Source organism: Ursus americanus, chromosome 3, assembly GCF_024610735.1.
Source record: "Ursus americanus isolate L20-20 chromosome 3, mUrsAme1.1.p, whole genome shotgun sequence".
NCBI lineage: Eukaryota > Metazoa > Chordata > Mammalia > Carnivora > Ursidae > Ursus > Ursus americanus.
The window spans coordinates 21,834,145-21,855,513 of NC_142129.1; the positions used below are offsets into that span (position 1 = coordinate 21,834,145).

At 41.2% G+C, this 21,369-nt stretch overlaps 1 protein-coding gene across 2 annotated transcripts in view; it reads left to right on the forward strand.

Annotated features, from left to right (window-relative positions):
- Positions 1-21,369, forward strand: part of CEP41 (centrosomal protein 41) — a 45,752-nt gene that overhangs the window by 9,884 nt on the left and 14,499 nt on the right. Inside the window, exons 2-3 of one of the 2 annotated variants that reach the window (XM_045792638.2) lie at positions 3,621-3,684; positions 17,572-17,619. In XM_045792638.2, coding sequence (XP_045648594.1) covers positions 3,621-3,684; positions 17,572-17,619 — 112 coding nt within the window. Of the gene's footprint in view, positions 1-3,620; positions 3,685-13,634; positions 15,984-17,571; positions 17,620-21,369 lie in introns of those variants that run through there. The other variant, XM_045792640.2, reaches the window with a different exon arrangement.

Below are 21,369 nucleotides of genomic sequence, written 5' to 3' on the forward strand. Positions count from 1 at the left end.
CTTTCTCCAGTGATTCCCCAATCATCTGGACCAGGGTTTCTCAACTTCGGCACCTGTTGACATTGTGGGCCAGCTCATCCTTTGCCGTGGGGGACTTCCCTGTCATTCTGGGATGTTTGGCAGCATCCCCGGCCTCCACTCACTGGGTACTGGTAGCATCCCCACCAGCACCACCCAGTTCTAGAATGTCTGCAGACACCGACCATTGTCCCCGGGAGTAGCGGGAGCAAAATTGCCCATTTAAGAACTAGTCATCTACAGGAAAAAAAAAAAATCCAGGTTTCTTAGTGTGGATACAAGGCCCTTTAGGAACTGCCGTCCCTGCCTCTTCAGCCTCATCTGACTCCACCATGTCCCCTAATGTTCTAGGTCTACCCAGAAACCCTGCGGCTTCCAGCCACTACTCCTTTAGCTTGACTACTTTCCTTGGCCCTCAGATTTCGGCCCAGAAGTCACCGCTCAGGACATAGTTCTTGACTCTTGGTCAGGATCAGGTGCCAATCTTGCAAGCTCCTGTTGCACTCCCTGCTTCCCTCGCCTTTTCATCATGCAGCATGGTATCTCCTTGTTGGCTTCTTTTCCTTCCCCACACCGCCGGGAGCTGTGTGGCTCTGTGTCCTCAGCACAGCGGCTCACTCCTGCAGTAAATGTTGCCTGAATGTTTAGTGCTTAGTAAGGCTTTGTTCAATGAATGAATAGTCCTTGAAACAGCTTCTTTTCTCGGCTCTTGCACTTTCCACCATTCCACCCTGTTTACGTAATTGAAAAAAGCCAGTTGGTCAGTAGGTCAAGAAACAGTCACCCCCCCCAAAGCAAAAATTTTAAGGAGAAAAGTATGGCAGTTGCATGAAATCTACGGTAGTCTGCTTCGAGTGAAGCAGAGAGTTTTACGTTGTGGTTGGCACTAGAAAGTCAGGAACGAGAAGTGGGTCCAAAATGGGAAAATGTAAAAGAGACACTACATTTTTCTACTGCAGCATATGGATTTCTCATTAGTCTCTGTAAGGGAAAACCGGGGGCGGGAAGGGTCCAGCGACTGCAGCTGTCCACACTCCCTCCCCCCATCATTCCGCTGCCACCACACCTGGTCCCCAGAGACACCCTCACTTCTTAGCTATGTTGGCTTAGGTATGGACAAATCCCCTTGGTTCAGCAGAGACTAGCCTGGAGTTTTTCAAAAGACACTTTGCTAGGAAACTAGTGCAAAACAAAACAAAACAAAAGTAAAAACAGGAAATAGCATATAGAAATTATGAAAGTACAGAGTACCCAAAAATAAATAAATAAATAAATAAAAGGCAGAAAATTCCTTAGACTAAGATAACGGTGGAATTCTACTATTAGCTTTTCTTGACTCAGTTTACCAGACACATGTTTTCCCTGGTGTTTTGGTTTACATTTTTGGTTTTTTCGTTTTTGTTATGATATTTGCCTTTCTTTGGGGGACCTTATTCTAAAGTTCCCCTTTTCAGTCTTTACATATTTCCCTTTTCTCACTTAAGAATCTTCTCTGTCTTCATCTAGGAAGGAGTTAGAATTGGTATTAGAGTCAGTTTCTCTTAAAGATAGCAGGTTACTGGCCAGAAGTAGACCGGAGTTTTCCAGTCTTTCTCTAGGAATAAAATAGCTCAGGGGTTCCACACACACATCTGAGGCCCAAAGCTAAGTGTTCACTTGCCTGGAGGAAAATGGAAAACACAGACAATGTCATGAGTTTTGTAATAACACTAAAGGACCAATCTTTTTATTCTGGGATTTTTTTTTTCTTTCTTACTTTTTAGGTATTAAAATGGCAGATGGTAGTTACGAGGTTTTGTGCTTTTTTTTTTTTTAATGTCCTTTCTTGGCAAAATTAAAAGTTGATTGTTCTCTATAGGTGCCCCCAGTTTTAGAAAATTCTTCCTGGTCTCTGAAATCTAAAACTCTGGCCAGCAGAACATGTTGTAGTTAACTGCGTTTTCAAGGGCAAATGATACGGGTTTTAAAGTTTAGTGTTCTCCACCTGATTTTTTTCTTCTTCTTCTTTCTTTCAACCAGTAGAGCATGCAACTCTTAATCTCGGAGTCATGAGTTCAGGCCCCACATTGGGTATAGAGGTTACTTAAAAAAATAAATAAAAATAATTTTTAAAAATAATAATAATAAGGTTTGGTGTTCTCTTCCAAGGAATCAGGTGATTAGTATAACATACTCTGCACTCTATTTTTTTTTAAAGATTTTATTTGTCAGAGAAAGAGAGAGCATGAGAGAGCACAAGCAGGGGGAGCGGCAGGCAGAGGGAGAGGGAGATGCAGACTCCCCGCTGATCAAGGAGCCCAGTGTGGGACATGATCCCAGGACCCTGGACTGAGGCAGACGCTTAACCCACTGAGCCACCCAGGCGCCCCTAGACTCTGCATGCTAGATGCTCATTTGTTGACTGCATATCAGCAAATGTGCCTCCCAGCTGCTAGGTCCCAGGTGAATACAGATTTGAGTAAGTCACTGTCCCTGCCTTGGAGGAAATCTAGAGAAGCTCGGGGTATAAACAATGACACAGGATATACTCTGGAGCCAGGCAGAAGAAAATGCCCGATTCCACCTCGGACAGCTTGCAGAGAAAGTAAGGTTCTGCCCAAGGACAAGTTCTGGGCAGACGTTTGCTGAGCCTGGAGGCTTGGGTGAGCACAGCAAGTTAGGGGAGCACTCGGGCAACATCCACGTGGGAAAATGTGTGAGAGGGGCGGAAGATGAAGCCGGAAAGGTTTTAATTTCATGTTCCACAGCTGCCTGCAGCTGAGCGTGCGATGTTCAGACTTGTAGGCTAGAAAAAGGCCTGAGCAAGAAAGCTATACCTTGAAATGTCAGGTCACCAGCCATCCCTCACTTCGATGGCTTTCACAAACGCCCCTGAAGCTTAATTTGCGTAAATGTCTTGTGCTTGGACTTAGAGTTCACTCCCAGAGTACAGGACAAGGGAGACCTGACGTTGCCATTTTTTGATGACCACGAATTTGCCCTGGGCCCATGATGAGCCTCGGCTGCCCCGAGAGCAGATGCCATCGTAGTATCATGTGTGGAGCCTCAGACTCCAGGCAAGCAGCAGGGCGGGGGCTGCCAAACCGGGTCCTGGGTCCCAGTGCTACTTTCCAGGGGAGAGGTGGATACCATCTGGAGGGTGGCCGGAGGAGATGGCCTAGACATCATTGTACAAAGAGTAAAACAAAAAAGAAGGGCGAGAGAGCTGCCTTTAGTTATTTTAACAGATTTCTTGAGGCACGGGTTGGAGGGTGTCTTATTCTGGGTTGTGACAGTGGATGGGATGGAACTTAGAGGGAGACTAATTTGGCTCAATGTCATAAATAATCTTTAAGAGTTGTGGCTTTTTTTTTCTTTCAAATTACGTAGTGCTATGAGATTATTTTGACAAAAAACAGACATATTTTGACACAAACAAGATAACCTCTTCACCTGTGGAGACGAAGAGTCCTCGATAGAAGGGACAGTTGAGCCCCTTCCTTCTTTAAGTTTGATGACATTTTAGCATCTGTTCTCTTTTTTAAATACCTGATTCTTTCCCACCTTTGTCACCCTTGTTCTGACATTGACTCAATTAATTGTGAATTCTCTTATTTTTTTAGTATCTGACCAAAAGGATACCACAAAACCCAAGGTATCAGCATATCAAGTCAAGACTGGATACTGGTGAGTAAATATTAGAAAATCAAAACTTAAAAAAAAAAATCCAATAACAAATTACTGGCAGGAGCCAGGCTGCATGCCTGCTGTCAGTCAAAGCTCAAAGTTTCTCATGTTTCTCACCCCATGGCCTTCCAGGCTCAGGCTTTATCTTTGAAAGCTTTTTTTTTTTTTTTTAGATCATCAGTAAAAACTTCCATTTACATAACCTAGCTTCTTATCAATTGAGAAACTGATGAAAACCTTGTTCAATAAGTTACGAGGCTAGGCTAAATAACTATCAGGGGGGCGGACCTCTCTTTCGGAACACCTGAAGTATATTCCTTTAAACTCGGAGTAATAGATAATATTTGTACACATTTGTTCAATTCGGTACTTGCACAGTGCCAACTACATGCAAAGTTACAGACTACGGGACATGGAAAGAAGAATGTGAATTGTGACTTCTGCAGTCAAAGAGCTTAGATTCAAGTGCAGGCAGACAGACCTGAATAAGTAACTAAAATACCAGACAAAACTTCAATTCGTGCTTCGGTTCAGGTAAAATGAAATTGAAGAGTCGCATTGCTTATATCCAAGCTCTTAACATCCTTCAGTGTCATGATGCAGACCCCTCCCCAGGTCCCAAATGGATTTGCAGGCTTGTGAGATTTTGATTTCTTATCTCCTTCGGTTTTTCTACTGTTTAAAGTCAGCTGTGGCAAATCCATTGTGTTGGGATGGTTTTGCTAGTGGATTGGGGCACCACATGCCTTTGGCAACGCTGAATTTGCCATCAGTAACCTGAGGACAACTGAGGAGATGTAGACGAGATACTGACTTGCTTTAAATCTTATTTAATTTTGTCTTTCCCTTCCTCCAGTCTCCTTCGAAATTACTGTCTTCCATTATGCAAGTTTGCTCATATAAAATGGACTTCAATTGAATGTTTTAAATGAACCACCTTTGCAGATACAATTTCTCGGGACCTTTCTTTCAGACATTTCCAAGCTGTACAGATATTTATCCTTGCAAATATCCTGTTTGATGGGAGGTAGAAAATTTTATCTCCGTTTTTGAGGAGGAGGAAATTGTGGCACAGAGATTGTGTGATTTACTTGAAGTTCAATAAAAGGAGACAGAACGAGGATTAGAATGCAGGGTGAAGAAGTCGATGGCGCACCAGGAGACCTGGTGTGAAGCCTGGCCACTGTCTCTTCGGCCAGCTGTCCCAACTTTTCCCCCAGCTTCATTCCTTCTACCACAAATGCCTTCAACTTCTCCATCTCTACCTGCCTTCCCCACCCCACCCCCACCCCGGGCAACTGCACTTGTGACCCACTCTTCTGGAATAAGCTATTCTGTGAAGAAAGCACTTTGATTAAAAATGCCATATATTTTTTTCTGAGGGGTCCAGATAACATTTAAAAGACAACTATAAAGGAATGCATTTCTTTTAGAACCTTCTTAAAATGAAAATTTTTAAGAGCTGAGGTTTGTTTCAGATAGGTAGGGTTTTTTTCCGGGAAATTGAATTGGGATTTGTGAACGAAAACCCATTTCTTTCCCTTCAATTCCTCAATTCATAACCAAAATTTGACTTAATAATAAATAGTACCGGAAATTAATTTCAATTTTTTAAAAATTGAGATACTTAAGTCTGCTTTTGATAATTCATAGTAATTGCCTATAGCCTTTTATATCCTTGGATTTTTAAACTAGTGTTTTGCTAATTAAACTTTTTTTTTTGAAGTAATTGTGGATTTGCATAGAATTTTAAGAAATATTACAGAGAGGGGTGCCTGGGTGCCTCTGGTGGTTAAGCATCTGCCTTTGGCTCAGGTCATGATCCCGGGGTCCTGGGGTCAAGCCCCACATAGAGCTCCTTGCTCTGAGGGGAGTCTGCTTCTCCCTCCCTCTCTGCTCCTCCTGCTTATGCTCTCTCTCTCTCTGTCAAATAAATAAATAAAATCTTTAAAAAAAAATCATACAGAGAGATTCCAATGTACCCTTTACCCGGTTTCCTATAGTAACATCTTATGGAAACTATACAGTATCACAGCCATGATACCGACATTGATACGTACAAGTCTAGATACAGAACATTTCCAGCATGGGGAGAATCCCTCATGTCCTTTTAATGGCATATCCACTTTCTACCCTCACCCTCTCCTTAATCCCTGACAACCACTAATCTGTTCTTCAATTTTATAATTTTGTCATTTCACAGATGCTGTTAATAAATGGAATCACACAATATGCAACTTTTTTTTTTTTTTGAATTGGCTTTGCACTCAGCATAATTTTGGGAGGATGCATTCAGGTTGCTGCATTTATTAGGTGATACCTTTTTATTTACTGAATAGTATCCCATGGTATGGAAGTGCCACAGTTTAACCATTTATCTGTAGAAGGACATCTGGATTGTTTCCGCTTTTTAACTATTACAAATACAGGTGCTATAAACATTCATGTTTTGATTTTTGTTTGAATATAAGCCTTCATTTCTCCCGGATAAACGCCCAGAGGTGCAATTACTGGGTCACATGATAGTTGCATTTGCAGTGTCTTAAGAAACTGCCAAACTGTTTTCCAGAGTAGCTAGACCATTTTACACTCCTACCAGCAATGAATGAATGCTGCAGTTTCCCCACATCCTCACCGGCATTTGGTGGTGGCGCCATTTTTAATTTTAGCCATTCAGATAGATGAGTGGTGGCATATCACTGCAGGGTTTTGTTTTGTTTTTTATTAAGATTTTATTAATTTATTTGACAGAGATAGAGACAGCCAGCGAGAGAGGGAACACAAGCAGGGGGAGTGGGAGAGGAAGAAGCAGGCTCATAGCAGAAGAGCCTGATGTGGGGCTCGATCCCATAACGCCGGGATCACGCCCTGAGCCGAAGGCAGACGCTTAACCGCTGTGCCACCCAGGCGCCCCAAGGTTTGTTTTTTTTTTAAGATTTTATTTATTTATTTGACAAGAGAGATCGAGAGAGAGCACAAGTAGGCAGAGCGGCAGGCAGAGGAAGAAGGAGAAGCAGGCTCTCTGCTGAGCGGGGAGCCCGATGTGGGACTCAATCCCAGGACCCTGAGATCATAACCTGAGCCGAAGGCAAACGCTTAACCGACTGAACCACCCAGGCACCCCATCTCATTGCAGTTTTGATGTGTGTTTCCCTAATGGCTAATGATGTTGAACAGCTTTTCACGTACTTATTTGCCATCATCTGTATCTGATTCAGTGAAGTATCCCTTCATGTCTTTTGCCTGCGTTCTAATTGGATGGTTTGCTTTTTGACTTGAGTGCGGAGTGTTCCTGATACATCCTACCTGCCGGTTCTTTGTTGGATACATGGTTTGCAAATATTTTCTCCAGTCTGTAGCTTGTCTTTTCCTTCTCCTGACAGGGTCTTTTGAAGTGCCTAAGTTTTTAATTGTGGTGAAGTCCACTATATCAGTGTTTCCTTTTCTGGGTCATGCTTTTGCTGTCAAGTCTAAGAACTCTTTACTGAGACTAGATCCCAGAAATTTTCTATCAGGGTTTTTTCCAGAAGTTTTATAGTTTTAGGTTTTACTTTTAAGTCAACAATACACTTGGATAAATAAATTTAAAAATTAAGAAAAAAAGGGGGTATCTGGGTGGCCCAGCTGGTTAAGCGTCTGCCTTTAGCTCAGGTCATGATCCCAGGGTCCTGGGATCAAGCCCCACGTCGGGCTCTCTGCTTAGCGGGGAACCTGCTTCTCCCTTTACCCCCTGTTTGTGCTCCCTCTCGCTATCTTTCTCTCTCAAATAAATAAAGAACAAAAGTATTAAAAAAAAAAAAAGCAAACAATACACTTTGAGGTAATTTCTATACAAGATATGCAGCTTAGATCAGAGTTACCGTTTTGCTTACAGATGTCCAGTTGCTCTAGCGCCATTTGTTAAAAGACTGCCTTTCCTCCATTGAACTTTGCACGTTCGCCTTTGTCAAAAACCAGGTTGGCATATTAACGTGGATCCATTCCTGAGTTCTCTCTTCTGTTCCCTTGATCTATGTGTCTAACCTGACAGTATCTCACAGGCTTGATTAAAATTGGTTAGACTGATTACTCCCACTTTATTTTTCTTTACAAATTATTTTAGCTATTCCAATTCATTTGCTTCTCCATGTAAATTTTAGAATAATCTCATTTACATTTACCAAAAAAAAATACATTGCTCTGATTTTGATAGGAGTTGCATTGAGCCTATATATCAATTTAGGAAAAACTGACATCTTTACTATGTCGAGTTTTCCAATCCATTACTATAGTACAGTAGTCCCCCCACCCCCCATCTGGGATTTCACTTTCCAGTTTCAGTTACCCACGGTCATCCGCAGTCCGGAAGCAGACACTCCTCCTCCTGACGTATCTCAGAAGGTCAATAGTAGGGGCGCCTGGGTGGCACAGCAGTTAAGCGTCTGCCTTCGGCTCAGGGCGTGATCCCGGCGTTATGGGATCGAGCCCCACATCAGGCTCCTCTGCTGGGAGCCTGCTTCTTCCTCTCCCACTCCCCCTGCTTGTGTTCCCTCCCTCGCTGGCTGTCTCTATCTCTGTCGAATAAATAAATAAAATCTTAAAAAAAAAAAAAAAAGAAAGTCAATAGTAGTTTCATGCCACGTCACGATGCCTCTGTCATTCACCTCACTGCTCATCATGCTGGCATTTTATTATCTCACATCATCACAAGAAAAAGGGTATAAGATGTTTTGAGAAACAGGGAGACCACTTTCACATAACTTTTATTGTAGTATGTATTAAAATTGTTCTTTTTTATTATTAGTTATTGTTGTTAATCTCTTACTGTGCCTAAGTTATAAGTTCAACGTGATCATAGGTATGTATGTATAGGAAAAACATAGTGTATATACGGTTTGGTACTATCTGTGGTTGCAGGTGTCCACGGGGGGACAGTTTGCAGCATAAGTGTCCTGTCCATGTTTTGTTAGATTTACTCCTAAGTATTTCATTTTTTGTTTAGCAATTGTCAATGGTATTGTCTTTTTAATTTTGGTGTCATTGAGTTCATTGCTAATGTATAGAAATACAGCTGATTTTTGTATATTTCTCCTGAATCCTAGGACTTCGCTAAACTCACTTATTAGATACAAGAGGAGCTTGTTTGTTTGTTTGTTTGTTTGTTTGTTGGGGTTTTTTTTGGTAGATTCCTTGGGCTTTTCTCTGTAGACAGCGATGTCATTTACAAAAAGGAGGTTTTATTTATTCCTTTCCAGGCCGCATATGTCTTTTATTCCCTTTTATTGCCTTACACTGCACTCACTAGGACTCCCAGAACTGTGTCAGATAAGAGTGATGAGAGTGAATATCCTTGTCTTTTTCCTGATCTTGGGGGGAAAGCATTTAGTCTCTCGTCATCAAGTAGAATGTTAGCTGTTTCTGATTGAGGAAGTTTCCTCCTATTCCTATTTTTCTGAGAATTTTCCATCATGAATGCCTGTTGAATTTTAACAAATGGTTTTACTGCATCGATTGATATAATTATATGATTTTGTCTTTAGCTGGTTAATATGGTGGATTACCTTGATTTGCAAATATTGTAGTATTGCTGCATCCCTGGACTAAACCTCACTTAGTCATGGTGTGTAATTCTTGTTATATATTGCTCAATTCTAGTTATTATTTGGCTAAAGATTTTTGTGTCTATATTAATGAGGTACATTGGTTTGTAATTCTTTTGGGGGGGTTGTCTTTGTCTAGTTTTAATACCAGGGTAATACTGGCATCATAAAATGAGTTGGAAAGTATTTCCTCTTGTTCTGTTTTTGGTAAGAGATTGTGCATTGTGAATTGTACATTTTAAAACGGGCGCCTGGGTGGCTCAGTTGGTTAAGCATCTGACTTTTGCTTTTGGCTCGGGTCATGATCTCAGGGTTTTGAGATTGAGCCCTGCATCGGGCTCTGTGCTGGTTGTGGGGCCTGCTTGAGATTCTCCCTCTCCCTCTGCCCCTCCATCCCCCACCCCACTCCCACTCATGCTCTCTGTCTCTAAAAAAATTTTTTTTAAATAAAAGGGTGACTTTTAGTATGTGTAAATTATACCTCAATTTAAGAAAATAACACACCCATTGGAAAAACAGATTAAATAGAAAACAAAACAAAACCCTGGTGTTAATTACTCCCACTTTATTTTTCTTTACAAATTATTTTAGCTATTCCAATTCCTTTGCTTTAGCTGTGTCCCACAAATTTTGATATGTTGTATTTTCATTTTCATTCAGTTCAGTGTACCTTTTTATTTCCTTTGAGACTATCTTTTTTGACCCATGAATTATTTAGAAGTGTGTTGTTTAGTTTACAAGTGTTTGGAGATTTTCCTGTTATTTTGATTTCCAGTTTGATTCCATTGTGTTTGAAGAACACACTGTTTGGTTTGATTTTTTTTTTTTAATGCACTGATGGGGGCGCCTGAGTGGCTCAGTTGGTTAAGCGTCTGCCTTCGGCTCAGGTCATGATCTCAGGGTCCTGGGATTGAGCCCCATGTCAGGCTCCTTGCTTAGCAGGGAGTCTGCTTCTCCCTCTCCCTCTGCCCCTCCCCCTGCTCGTACTCTCTCACTCTCAAATAAATAAATAAAATATTTAAAAAATATCTTTAAAAAATACATTGATGTTCATTTTATTGCTCAGGGTATGGTCTATTTGGCATATATTTCATAGGCACTTGAAAAAATGTCCATACGCATATTTTTGCTTTCTGTATTCTTCTTTCCTGAGGTTTCAAGGTTCCTTCTTTTCCTTTTCCTTTCTTTTTTTTTAATACTTTTTTTTTTTTAAGATTTTATTTTATGTAGTCTCTACACCCAGTGTGGGGCTTAAACTCACAACGCCAAGATCAAGAGTCACACATTCCACTGACTGAGCCAGCCAAGTGCCCCTACTTTTCCTTTCTGATTAGAGAACTTTCTTTAGCTGTTCTTTAGGGCAGGTCTGCTGGTAAACACACTCTCTGAGTTTCCCTTCATGTGCAAAATGTCTTGATTTCCTTTTATTCCTGAAAGGTATTTTCTCTGAGTGTGGGAGCCTAGGTTGACAATTACTTTCTTTAAGCGCTTGAAAAATACTGTGCCACTTTCTTCTGGCTGCCATGATTTCTGATGAGGAATCTGCTGTCAGTTGAACTGTCTCTCCCATACAGGTAAGGTGTTTTTTTCTCTTGCTGCTTTCAAGGATCTTTTTTTCTTTAGTTTTCAGAAGTTTGATTATGATGTATCTCGATGTGGGTTTCTTTGGGTTTATCCTGTTTGGCATTTACTGGGCTTCTATGTACTTCTGTAGGTTTATGTTTCTTGTCAAATTTGGGAGGTTTTCAGCCATTATATCTTTGAGTACTCTCCTGTCCCCACCTCCTTGATCCTCTTTGAGGTGCTTTGATGGCACCTCATCATAGCCCAGCAAGGATGGAAATCAAGCCCCGCCTCCCACCCCCCGGACCTTTGCTGACAGGTGAAGGTGGTGTTTGGTTGGAGTAAAGCAGTTATTGTCTGACAGTTTTCTGGCTTGCTAAGCTGCCCCTTCCCCAGTCCTTTGGGTAGGGACAGCAATCTTTTGTTGGAGATTTTTTTTTCCGTCTGTCCATTGGTGTTTCTGGGTTGCTGGCTTCTTTATAGCTTCAGATATGTGAGGCAAACAGACACAGACAGACAAAACAAAAAACCAGGTAACTCAACTATCATGCCATTTCTTGGGTCCTGAGGTCCCTACCCAGTCTGCCTTCCTCTCTCCAACCTATCAAGTCTTCTTCTATATTTTATACATAATGTCCGGGTTTTTGTTTTGTTTTTTTTAATCAATCTTTTTTATAATTGCTATGTTATTTTCTTAAACTGAAGTCTAATTTACATACCATAAGATTCACACTTTTAACCTTTTAAGCAGTTCAGAGGTTTTTAGTACATTCACGAGGTAGTGACACCATCATCACTCTAATTACAGAACATTTTTTTTGTCATCTCAAAAAGAAAGCCCATATCCAAGAGCAGTCACTTGCCATTCCTTACTTTTTCCAGTCCCTGATAACCACTAATCTACTTTCTATTGCCTATTCTGAACATTTCGTATAAATGGAATCATGTAATATGTGGCCTTTTGTGTCTGGCGTCTCTCGCTTAGCATAATGGATTCAAGGTCGGTCTATGTTGCAGCATGTATCAATACCTCATTATTTTTTACTGCCAAATAATATTCTGTTGTATAGATACACTCCTCATTTTGTATATCTGCTTATCAATTGATGGACATTTGGGTTGTTGACACTTTTTGGCCATAATGCTGCTGTAAACTTTAGTGTACAAATTTTTGTGCAAACATATGCTTTTAATTCTCTTGGTTACATACCTAGGAGTCACATAGGACCATATGTGGTGACTCTGTGTTTCATTTTTTGAGGAACTGCCAAACTGTTTTCCAAAGCAGCTGCACCACTTTGCGTTCTCACCAGTAATGCAGGAGGGCTCTTTTCCTCCACATCCTTGATGATGCTTGTTACCGTCCCATCATTTTGATTATAGTCATCTTCGCGGAGATGAAGTGGTATCGCATTGTGGTTTTGATTTGCATTTTCCTCATGACTAATGATGTTGAGCACCTTTTTATGTGCTTACTGGCATTTGTGTATCTCCTATAGAGAAATACCTCTTCAAATCATTGGCCCAGTTTATACTCGGGTTTTTTTTTTTTTCTATTGCTGTGTTATAAGAGTTCTTTTACATATTCTGGGGACTAGACCCTTATCAGAAATATGATTTGCAAATACTTTCTCCCATTTTGTGGGTTGTCCAGTGTTTTTGTTGTACTTAGCTGGAGGAGTAAAGTACATCTACCTCATCTTCCTGGAGTCAGAAGTCTCCCAAACTAGTTTTGTAATAGCTTTTGGAAGGGCCAAAGTGTACTTCATTGCTTAAAACTCAAAAGTATTTTAAAATCAGTGTGGGAGAGAAATCTTATCCTAGTGTTCGATTTTTTTTGTTGTTGCTTCAAACTTAGAAATTATTTTAAAGTCTGTTTCAGGGGAGGATTTTATTTTAATGTCATTTTTCTATGCATTTTTGTGACCTACCTCCCTGTGTATTCAGAGAACGTTTCCACTTGGTGTGCCATGGCCTACTGGTTATGTGCCATGATACATGTCCCATTAGCTCTCTGGGTAGCCACTGGGGCCGGGGGAAGCCAGCATTTACACCAGTGTTTTGTTCAAATATTATCACTTATATGTGTGCCAACAGGTGCAAAGGGTAAGGAGTCCCGGTTAAGAGAGCACAAGAGTAACCTTATAGCCCCGGTGAGAGTAAGGAGCCCCTTTCTATGGTATGTTTTTAAGCTCTGCAGTCAGAGCAGTGGAAATAGGCACAGGTATGAGTGAGCATTCCTCATTTCTAGGCTAAATAGATGGGTCTTTAATCTTTTCTTACCAAACAGTGAGCAATTCAGAGTTAATCACAAGAAATCAAGAATTGCGTGGTATCACCAGTCTTCACCCAGATCACCTCCTGAGTTCTTCGAAGACTGCTGTCTTCTTCCTGGGTAAAGATTATTTTTGATTTCTATGCTTCTGACTCTACTTCTCCTATAAACTCAAGACACTGCTGTATAGCCACAGCTAGAAGTAGCAGAATCATTTTGAACTTCAAATATTTCTTTTGTTCCATAGGTGCCTGGGTGTCTCTTACCAGCTCCCCAGCCTTGCCAGACTGTGCCATGAATGGATTATGCTTCTGACGAAATCCCTGACGGCGTTTTGTTCGGTCTCCACCGCAGGGTTCTCGTGTATTCTCGAGCACCCTCTCTGGGTTTCGTTCTGCAGCACCGCAGGCTGGTGAAGGGACACTTTCCAAACCACAGGGCTCTCCCTTTGTCAGTGTCCTGCACTCTTTCATCGCCTGCATTAGCCTCTCATTTCAGTCTCTATCCAATCTTATTTCAAATGTCTTCAGTTTTGTAAAATTCTGTAGATTTTTCTCCACTGCATCTCTTCTAGCCTTATTTTTAATTTTTTAAAAGATTCACATTACTCTTAACTCCACACAAACGAGTCATTTCCTTTTTGTCTTCTTTAGTCTCTACTTTGCTGAATATTTGCTAATAGCCTTGATCTTAAGCACTCAAACTCATTACAGACTAGGTACTCTTCACTTTTATTTGGTGTTTAATTCTGTTTTTTATGTCAAAGGGAGAAATGTATGTGAAAGCCTTTTATAAACCAGAAAGCACTATCCACTCATATAACTTATTGAGATTAACAAAGGACCCACTGTGCCTCTTTTCACGCTTTCTGCTCCTTCTGAGCCAAAAGAGCTTCTCCGTAGAGGAGGGAAATATTGAAGGAAAATAAAGCAATGGAGTTGTCTCTTAGCAACTGAGTTCGTGCCTTATAAATCTTGCCCACTTTAGATTACTGCTGCTCAAAATCACTTGCTTTCCTTACTGGCTCAGTGCAAACAATGTTATTAAATTATAGGAAAACAAAGGGAAAAAAAATCTAACGAATGAGTCACTCCGTTTATCGATTGTGCTCTGTCTTGCATGGCACTATTGATAGAGTTGACTTGTCTCTTTCTCTTGATTCTAATTGCAAAACATAGACATATATTTATATATATATTATATATATTATATATTTTATATTATATACTTTTTATATTTTATATATATATATATATATCTTTTGTTGTAATTTAAATTATAAACTAAGTAGAAGCTAAATACCACCTTATACATTTCGAGGTTACCTGAGTCTTGAAATACTATGGATGTCACATAGATAGTACATGACATATACTATAGTTAATAATCAAGTTGTGCATAGCTTAAAGAAAACGAGGTGTCCAAAAACTCAAGCCAAATTGGGGTGTGATAATTTGTGTTATAAAATGATTCATTATAAGGATTCTTCAGATAGATCTTCATAGTATATTTCGCTTAGCAAATAATTCCAAGTACATTTTATGCTACACAATGGAAGAGATAAAGATTGTGTGTGTGTGTGTGTGTGTGTGTGTGTAAATAGTCTTTGGCTTTCAGTATCAGAAGGTGGATAAGACGTGCACACAAATAAGGCAGTACAGTGATAAATGCCTTGTGAGTGGTGAGCTGAGTGCTGTGGAAGTTCAGAGGAGGGAAAGGTCACTTCCAGCTGGGTGAGCTATTATGATTACATGGACAAGATGACATGTTAGAGAACAGAAGACTAACGGAGAGTTTGTCAAGTTTAGTAATTAAGGCAAGATTGAAGAGGCAGGTAAGACGTTGGCGCCTTCAGCTCTAGAACAAGGAGTTTCAACTGGAGTCGGGAAGCCATGGGGAGCCACTGACTTTTTTTTTTTTTTTTAATCAAAGTCTTGTCTCGGAAAATTTATCTAGCAATAATGTGTAATTTCAGTTAAAAAAGAACTGGTTTGCTGATAGTCTTTTAAGCTCCTTTTGTATGAAACAAAGCTGCATTTATAAATAAGCCAATTATAGAATTGATTCATTTCCCGTCTTTTTAAAAGGTAGTCAAAAGCCTATTTTCAGATGCAATTAGATCCAGTAAGATAAGCTGCGTAGTTAAGGTATAAGCGTTCTATGCAGTGGGGCAAAATACTACATTTCATACTTTCTAAAATCATTTTTAAGGCGCTTTTGTGTCAGCCAGCCTCACGTCTTTCTCCAGCTGAAACAATGTGGAAATCCTCCATTTTCTCTTCCCCGCCCCCCCCCACTTGGATAGAACGAATGTCTATAATGAACAGACCTTCTTATCCTCCCCCTCTCACATTTGTTCGTAATTTTGCCAAATATTTGTATACCACTGCAAAAGATGGCGCTCGCCTGCCTTCTCCTTTGTGGGAGACACACACTGAAGGCGCGCGGGCCTACCTCACGGGGTCAGTGTGAGTGAAGTGCTGTGTAAATACTCGGAAAATGCGGAGAGTTGATTGATTGAGAAATGGACTTCAGCCGCTTTGCTAGTGGAAACTGCTCTAGACTGGAAGGCAATGTTTTAATAATAAAGACCATATAATAAGGCTGGCTATTGTTTTCCATGTGGGGTGTGCCTCGGGGAATTTAGAGCGTCACACGGGTCCCACCTGCTACTATTAGGGAAGTCACACTTCCTACGTATTTACCTCACAGGGAAATCATGTTTTTAAAACAGCACCACTAGAAAAGCAGGACGACAAACCAGGAGGTTGGGAACATGGAGCCCGGCTTAGCTCCTAATTTGCTGTGTCACCGAACAAAGCAGTGATCTTTTTGTACCTCAGCCTTGATAAGACTGCCCGAAGCTGCCCGGCCAAAACGAGGTAACTGCCGGGTCAGCAACGCACAAACGTAGGGGACTCAGGAACACTTGTAACCAAAAGCTATTGTGTAAAATGGCTGAAGAATAAGATGGCAGGACACCGAAGAGCACACTGTTTGCCCTGTCTTCTTCCCCCATTGTATTGACCCGTGGGTTCCCACCTGAGGTCAAAGTGGCAGGGGAAGGGGGTATGCGTTGAGGAAGAATTCGTGGTTCCCACTCCGGTCACTTCCAGCCTGAAGAACCTCGAAAAGATCATATTTGATTCTACTCTCAGTCTGTGGTGCTAGTTGGACCTCTTAGGCATTTTCAGTGTCTCTCCTGACAAGGCTCAGGCCTTCCAGCAACCCTGTGTCCCTCTGAGCTTTGCAAAGGCCACAGTCTAGCTCTAGGGCTACCACTGTGTCCCGCTGTCTCATCCTGATCCGAAGAGTGTGTGTCTTCAGATGGAAAGAAAGAATAAATAAATATATTTTTTTAACTCAGTGGAATTTTATTCCCTGATGAATTCATAAGTAAAGATTTAATAATGACGTGATGTAAGTTGGTTTTTTTGAAAATGTATTTTGGGTTTCAGAGCAAGAATTTTCTCTCTCTACTTCTGACCTAAAAGATGAAGAAAAGCTCAGGCTTAGTCCTTAAAAAACATCAGTTTGTGCCATTAATTGGGAAGCACTTCTTTTATCTGAAGTTGGGATGGAATCTGACTAGCTCCTCCCAAAGCTTAAAAGTTAGGAGCACAATTTTAGAAATGAGACACTTTGAAACAGTTTCCCCCTTTTTTGCTGTATCTTTCGAATGCCAGGCAGAGCTTGCCGTATTGAATCAAATTGAAGCATGCCCAGTAAAAAATAATAGCCGCTGGCTTGGGAACTAGACCTTAGTTTGTTCGGAAACCAAAAGGATCCTGGCCCAGTTTTAGTGTATGGAAACCCTCCAAACCACCTTGGCTGGCCCCTGGTATTGTACAACCAGGCTGCAGAACACGAGGGCTCCGTGCTCTCTGCAATGGTGGGAATCTGCTCTTTCTTAGCAGATCAAATCCGGGGTGAATACCAGCGCACAGACTGTGTGGTCTAGTTCAGGCTGCAACCTCAGCACGAATCGTTGAAGACCAAGTTCAGGAGAGCGAGGGAAACCACAAAGACTAAGCAGAGAGCAAGGGCTTGCTTGGGTAGCCACAGCGGCACATTTTAGACATTCAGAGATCATTGCTTCTTTCTTTCTCCTTGGCACGTCTTCCCCACAGAAAGGTTACGGGGGGAATAAAAGGAGGAGGAAAGCCTTGACTCGAAAAGAAAAAAAAAGGGAAAAAAATTATATAAAGTGATCATCTGTACGGCCTGAGACTTCTGTGTTTATTGGGTGTCTACCCTTTCAGTACATTTGGCCAATACTTTCCCCTTGATTCCTCATCATTTAAGGACGCTGTATAATCCAAAAGATGTGTTAATGACGTGTAGCCCATTTGCTTACCATGAGTCCGTAAGAACAGGATAAGAAGGCTTAGGGAATACTTGTACTCCATTCTGTTTTTAGAGTGTTAACTCATTTTCTTCCATTAAAAGCCTATCTTATTCTCTTTCTAGGGAACAGTATGACTAAATACACTGAGAAGCTAGAAGAGATCAAAAAGAGTGAGTAACACTATTGATGGTTTGGGATAATGGAGCCCTGAAGTTCTAGAAGTTGGTTGTTCACAATCGTAGCCCCATCCCACAGCTGACAGGCACGGAAAGCTATGGGAGGCGGGCGAGCCTGGCGGGTGCTGAGGAGGATGTGGGAAACACCGTGTACCATCCCGGCCAGCGGCTGAATTGTCGCCTGAGGGCCGAGCTCTGCCCGACAGACATCCCACAGGAGATGTTAGTGTTGGAATGCAGAACGAGCTCTCTAGTTAGGAAGCAAGAGTCCGAGCTTCTAGTTTCATCGTACTGCAGTCTCCACGACCTTTTTCAAGGTCATGATCTTTTCTATCTTCTTCGTTTTCTCATTGCCCAAGATAGGAATAATATTATCTCTTACTTCATAACCTCCTGTGCATGTAAATTAGTCTAAGTTATTCATGAAAGACATCGACGGGGGGAGAGGGAGCGAGCTTAGTCTTAAAGTGGTGCTATGCTTATAAATTCATTGCAGTCTGCTTTCCCTTAATTAAAAATCATATTTCATGCACGTCCTTTTTACAAACTAATCGGCTTCAAAGATAAGCTGCTAGTCACCGAGTGCCTTGCCCTTGCACAAAATCATAATTTTTCAACCTGTGTCCAAAGTGTACACACCGAGGCTAGGATTAGAGAAGTAGAAACATCTGTTTCCTAGGATGGGTTTGCTCATCTCCTCAGTAGAAGAACACGGCGCGAGGGGACGGGTTCGCTAATGGTAGTAAGAGGCGCTCTGATGGTTCGCAGTTCAGAACTTCGCTCTGGTAATACACGTCCTTTGGGAAGAGAATATTACAAACCCAGAATTCACCGGAACTTCTGTTTTTGTAACGCGGTGTAACGCAGGGCTTTTAATTTAAATGATAATGTTTCTGCTTCTTTTGAGTTGCTGCAGTGTGGAGAAACCCCAGCCAGCAGTGTGGACTTCAGAGCGCTTTAAGCCGACTCTGTTGGTTGCCCGTGTTCAGCTCTAAGGGCTGATGTTATAGACGTTTGGTTTTTCATGTGTAATGTCACACCATCCTTTTCTTCTTCGATCCTTTATATTAGATTTTGTAATTTTATTATATTTTACATTACATAAGTGTGTATATATATATATATATTTATTTAAGTGTATATTGACATTTTAAACCATTTGAAAAAAATCTCATTTACTTACCCATGCTTCATTGTTGTCCTTAGTTCATCCACAGCAGGCAAAATGAAGCTGGCTGGCTTCTGTTTGGGTTTGCAATCTCTTTTGCCTCTTCTCCATTCACAGCTTAGTGTAAGCTCACCTGTCCACACCAAAATCTGTCCCCTGAAAATGTCCCATTCCGCCCAGATTGCTGAACCCTGTTTTAAACATTGCTTAAAAGCACAATGTGGTTTCTCTAATATCTAAACTTTAAATGGAGCTTGTCTCCCCACCCTCCACCCCATCCCCCACAAAATATCTCTAGAATAGAGTCCTTGAAAATGTTTGCTTCCCTCTTCAGAAGTTTTGGACTTCCTTTTAGTAAGACAAGAGACTCCTCTCCCCTTGTTTCACACACTTTGTGCTGATTCCCTGACTAGAATTACTTCAGATTCTGATTCGAGATCTACATTTTGGAAGCTATTTCCTTCTCTTTTCCCATTTTCTGTTGTAGACGTTCTTTTGGGTCAAAAGGGAGGAGAATATCGCCTTGTTTCATGACACCCTAGACCCATCACTTTTCTCGGGTTACCTTAGATGCCAGGTCTTTCTGTGAAATCACAAACCTTGCTCTGTTACTTCCTTTGAATTTGTCTTCCACTGTGAGCCCAACTTCCCTTTGCTAATAACGTGTTTTAACAGAACCCTGAAAACGCAGAATTCCTTTGTAATCTGAATATTCTTTCTACTCGGTCTCGGGAAAATAGACACTCTGTGTCTATTGACTGCTCACAAAGCCTATTCTTGGCTTCTGGTGGTTAGATGACACTAGCTGGACCCAGTGTGAAGCATCCTAGATAGTCAGGTCTCTGTCCTTCCAGTAACTCGAGAGAGCCAGACTGGGACTCCAGACTTACCGGAGAAGCAAAACTTGATAACGTATCTGAAACTAGGATTTTCTGTCTCCATCCCAGGGTTTGGGAGAAGCGACAGTAGCAGAAGCTTCCATTCTTAAAGCTCTGGTCGCCCTTGCAAGGACAGACCGACAGAACTTTCCAAGTCATCCTTTTTTATAAACTTTAAAACTTACTAGTAAAACGTCTAGTTTGATCTTTTATCTCTGAGTAATAATGTCAGAAAGTCCTAATGATGGCTGTCCTTCTAAACAAGAACCAGGTATGTAGAGTTCAGGCTCGAATGTGCAGCGGGATGCCTAGCGCCTGTGAGAGGATACTAGACATGCCAGTCAGTAGAATATAGTAGAGCCTGTTTTTTGTTTGAGATCATTTCTACTTAGTCAAAGGGGATTTGAATGTGTGCATTTTGTGCTGGGAATGTGAAGAAGTGGAGAAGTATTTCAAACTATGTAACCATACCAAAAGAATATCAGTGGAGAAATGCCACAGTGGAAACTACTTGAAAGCCGTTGACTCTTTTTATTGGCTGATTTATTGCCATTGTGATTTATATAAACGACTTTTGGTGGGCAGATTGTTGGCAATTGAGAGGAGACTGTAGTTATTCATGTGCACTTTTGAAAGCTTCTGCCCAGCCCCTTGGGTCTGCATCCTGGCCGTTCTTAGAATCTCCTTTGCATCTAGGTTTGTTACCTTATTGTATCCAGAAGAAGCTATTCTGAGAATTTTCTAGAAGTAATGGTTAGTTATTAGCCACATGGCTCTCCTTGAGACATCTGAGAACAGAGAAGTTTGAATCCTTTGTAACAAAGCGTCTCAATATATTGACAGAAATCTAGTTTTTAAAGCACTGTTATTTCCTGACTCTAAGTCGTAAGGGGTTACGGTCCACCAAGCTGACGTTAGCCTCCAAAGAATCCGTTCTGTGTTGGTTTTTGGAAAATTCATGGAAATGATTAGTAACACCAGGTAAATAATTTTAAATACCTTTAATCCTTTCCTTTGTTGCTAGGAGTCTCGGTTTATGCGACTTCTATACTGTGAAGGCCATAGTAATTATCCACCTAACCTTTAGTAATTTGGAAATAATGAGGAAGTACCTAAGGAATCATGGCCGCCAATACGAAAATGTAGAAGGGAAGTAAGGGTGGGTGGGAGTTTGATTTTGAAAACTCTTCAGAATTGGCCATCATCTTCAGGAAATTTTAAGGAAGCTAATTTTTAGCATGCCTCTGTGGGACAGATACGAGGTCAAGGGAGATCGGCTAAATTTTAAAAGACTGTTCTATGTGATAAGAAGAACTGTTAACAAGTGCAGAAGTGCCCCCATGTCTCAGGACGGTCAAGATGGCGCCGAATAAATATTGATGTTTCAGGATGATTTTTTTAAATTGTGGTAAAAAAACCTCCACAGAACATAAAATTTACCGTCTTCGCCATTTTTAAATGTGACACTGCTGCACGACGGATCTCAGGAAATTTTTCATCTTGGAACACTGAGTAGGTGGATTTTTACTGAAGTGGAGTGGCGGAGGGAGAAACTGATAGAAAAGATCATCAGGACCAGGCATAACTTTGTGCCCAGCATGGTGGGGGGGGGGGGCGGGGAGTGTTGCCCTGTGTCTCCAGTATAATTTGTAACCTCAGGAACAGAACCGTTCTCCCTTCAGGGCAGAGTTAGGATAA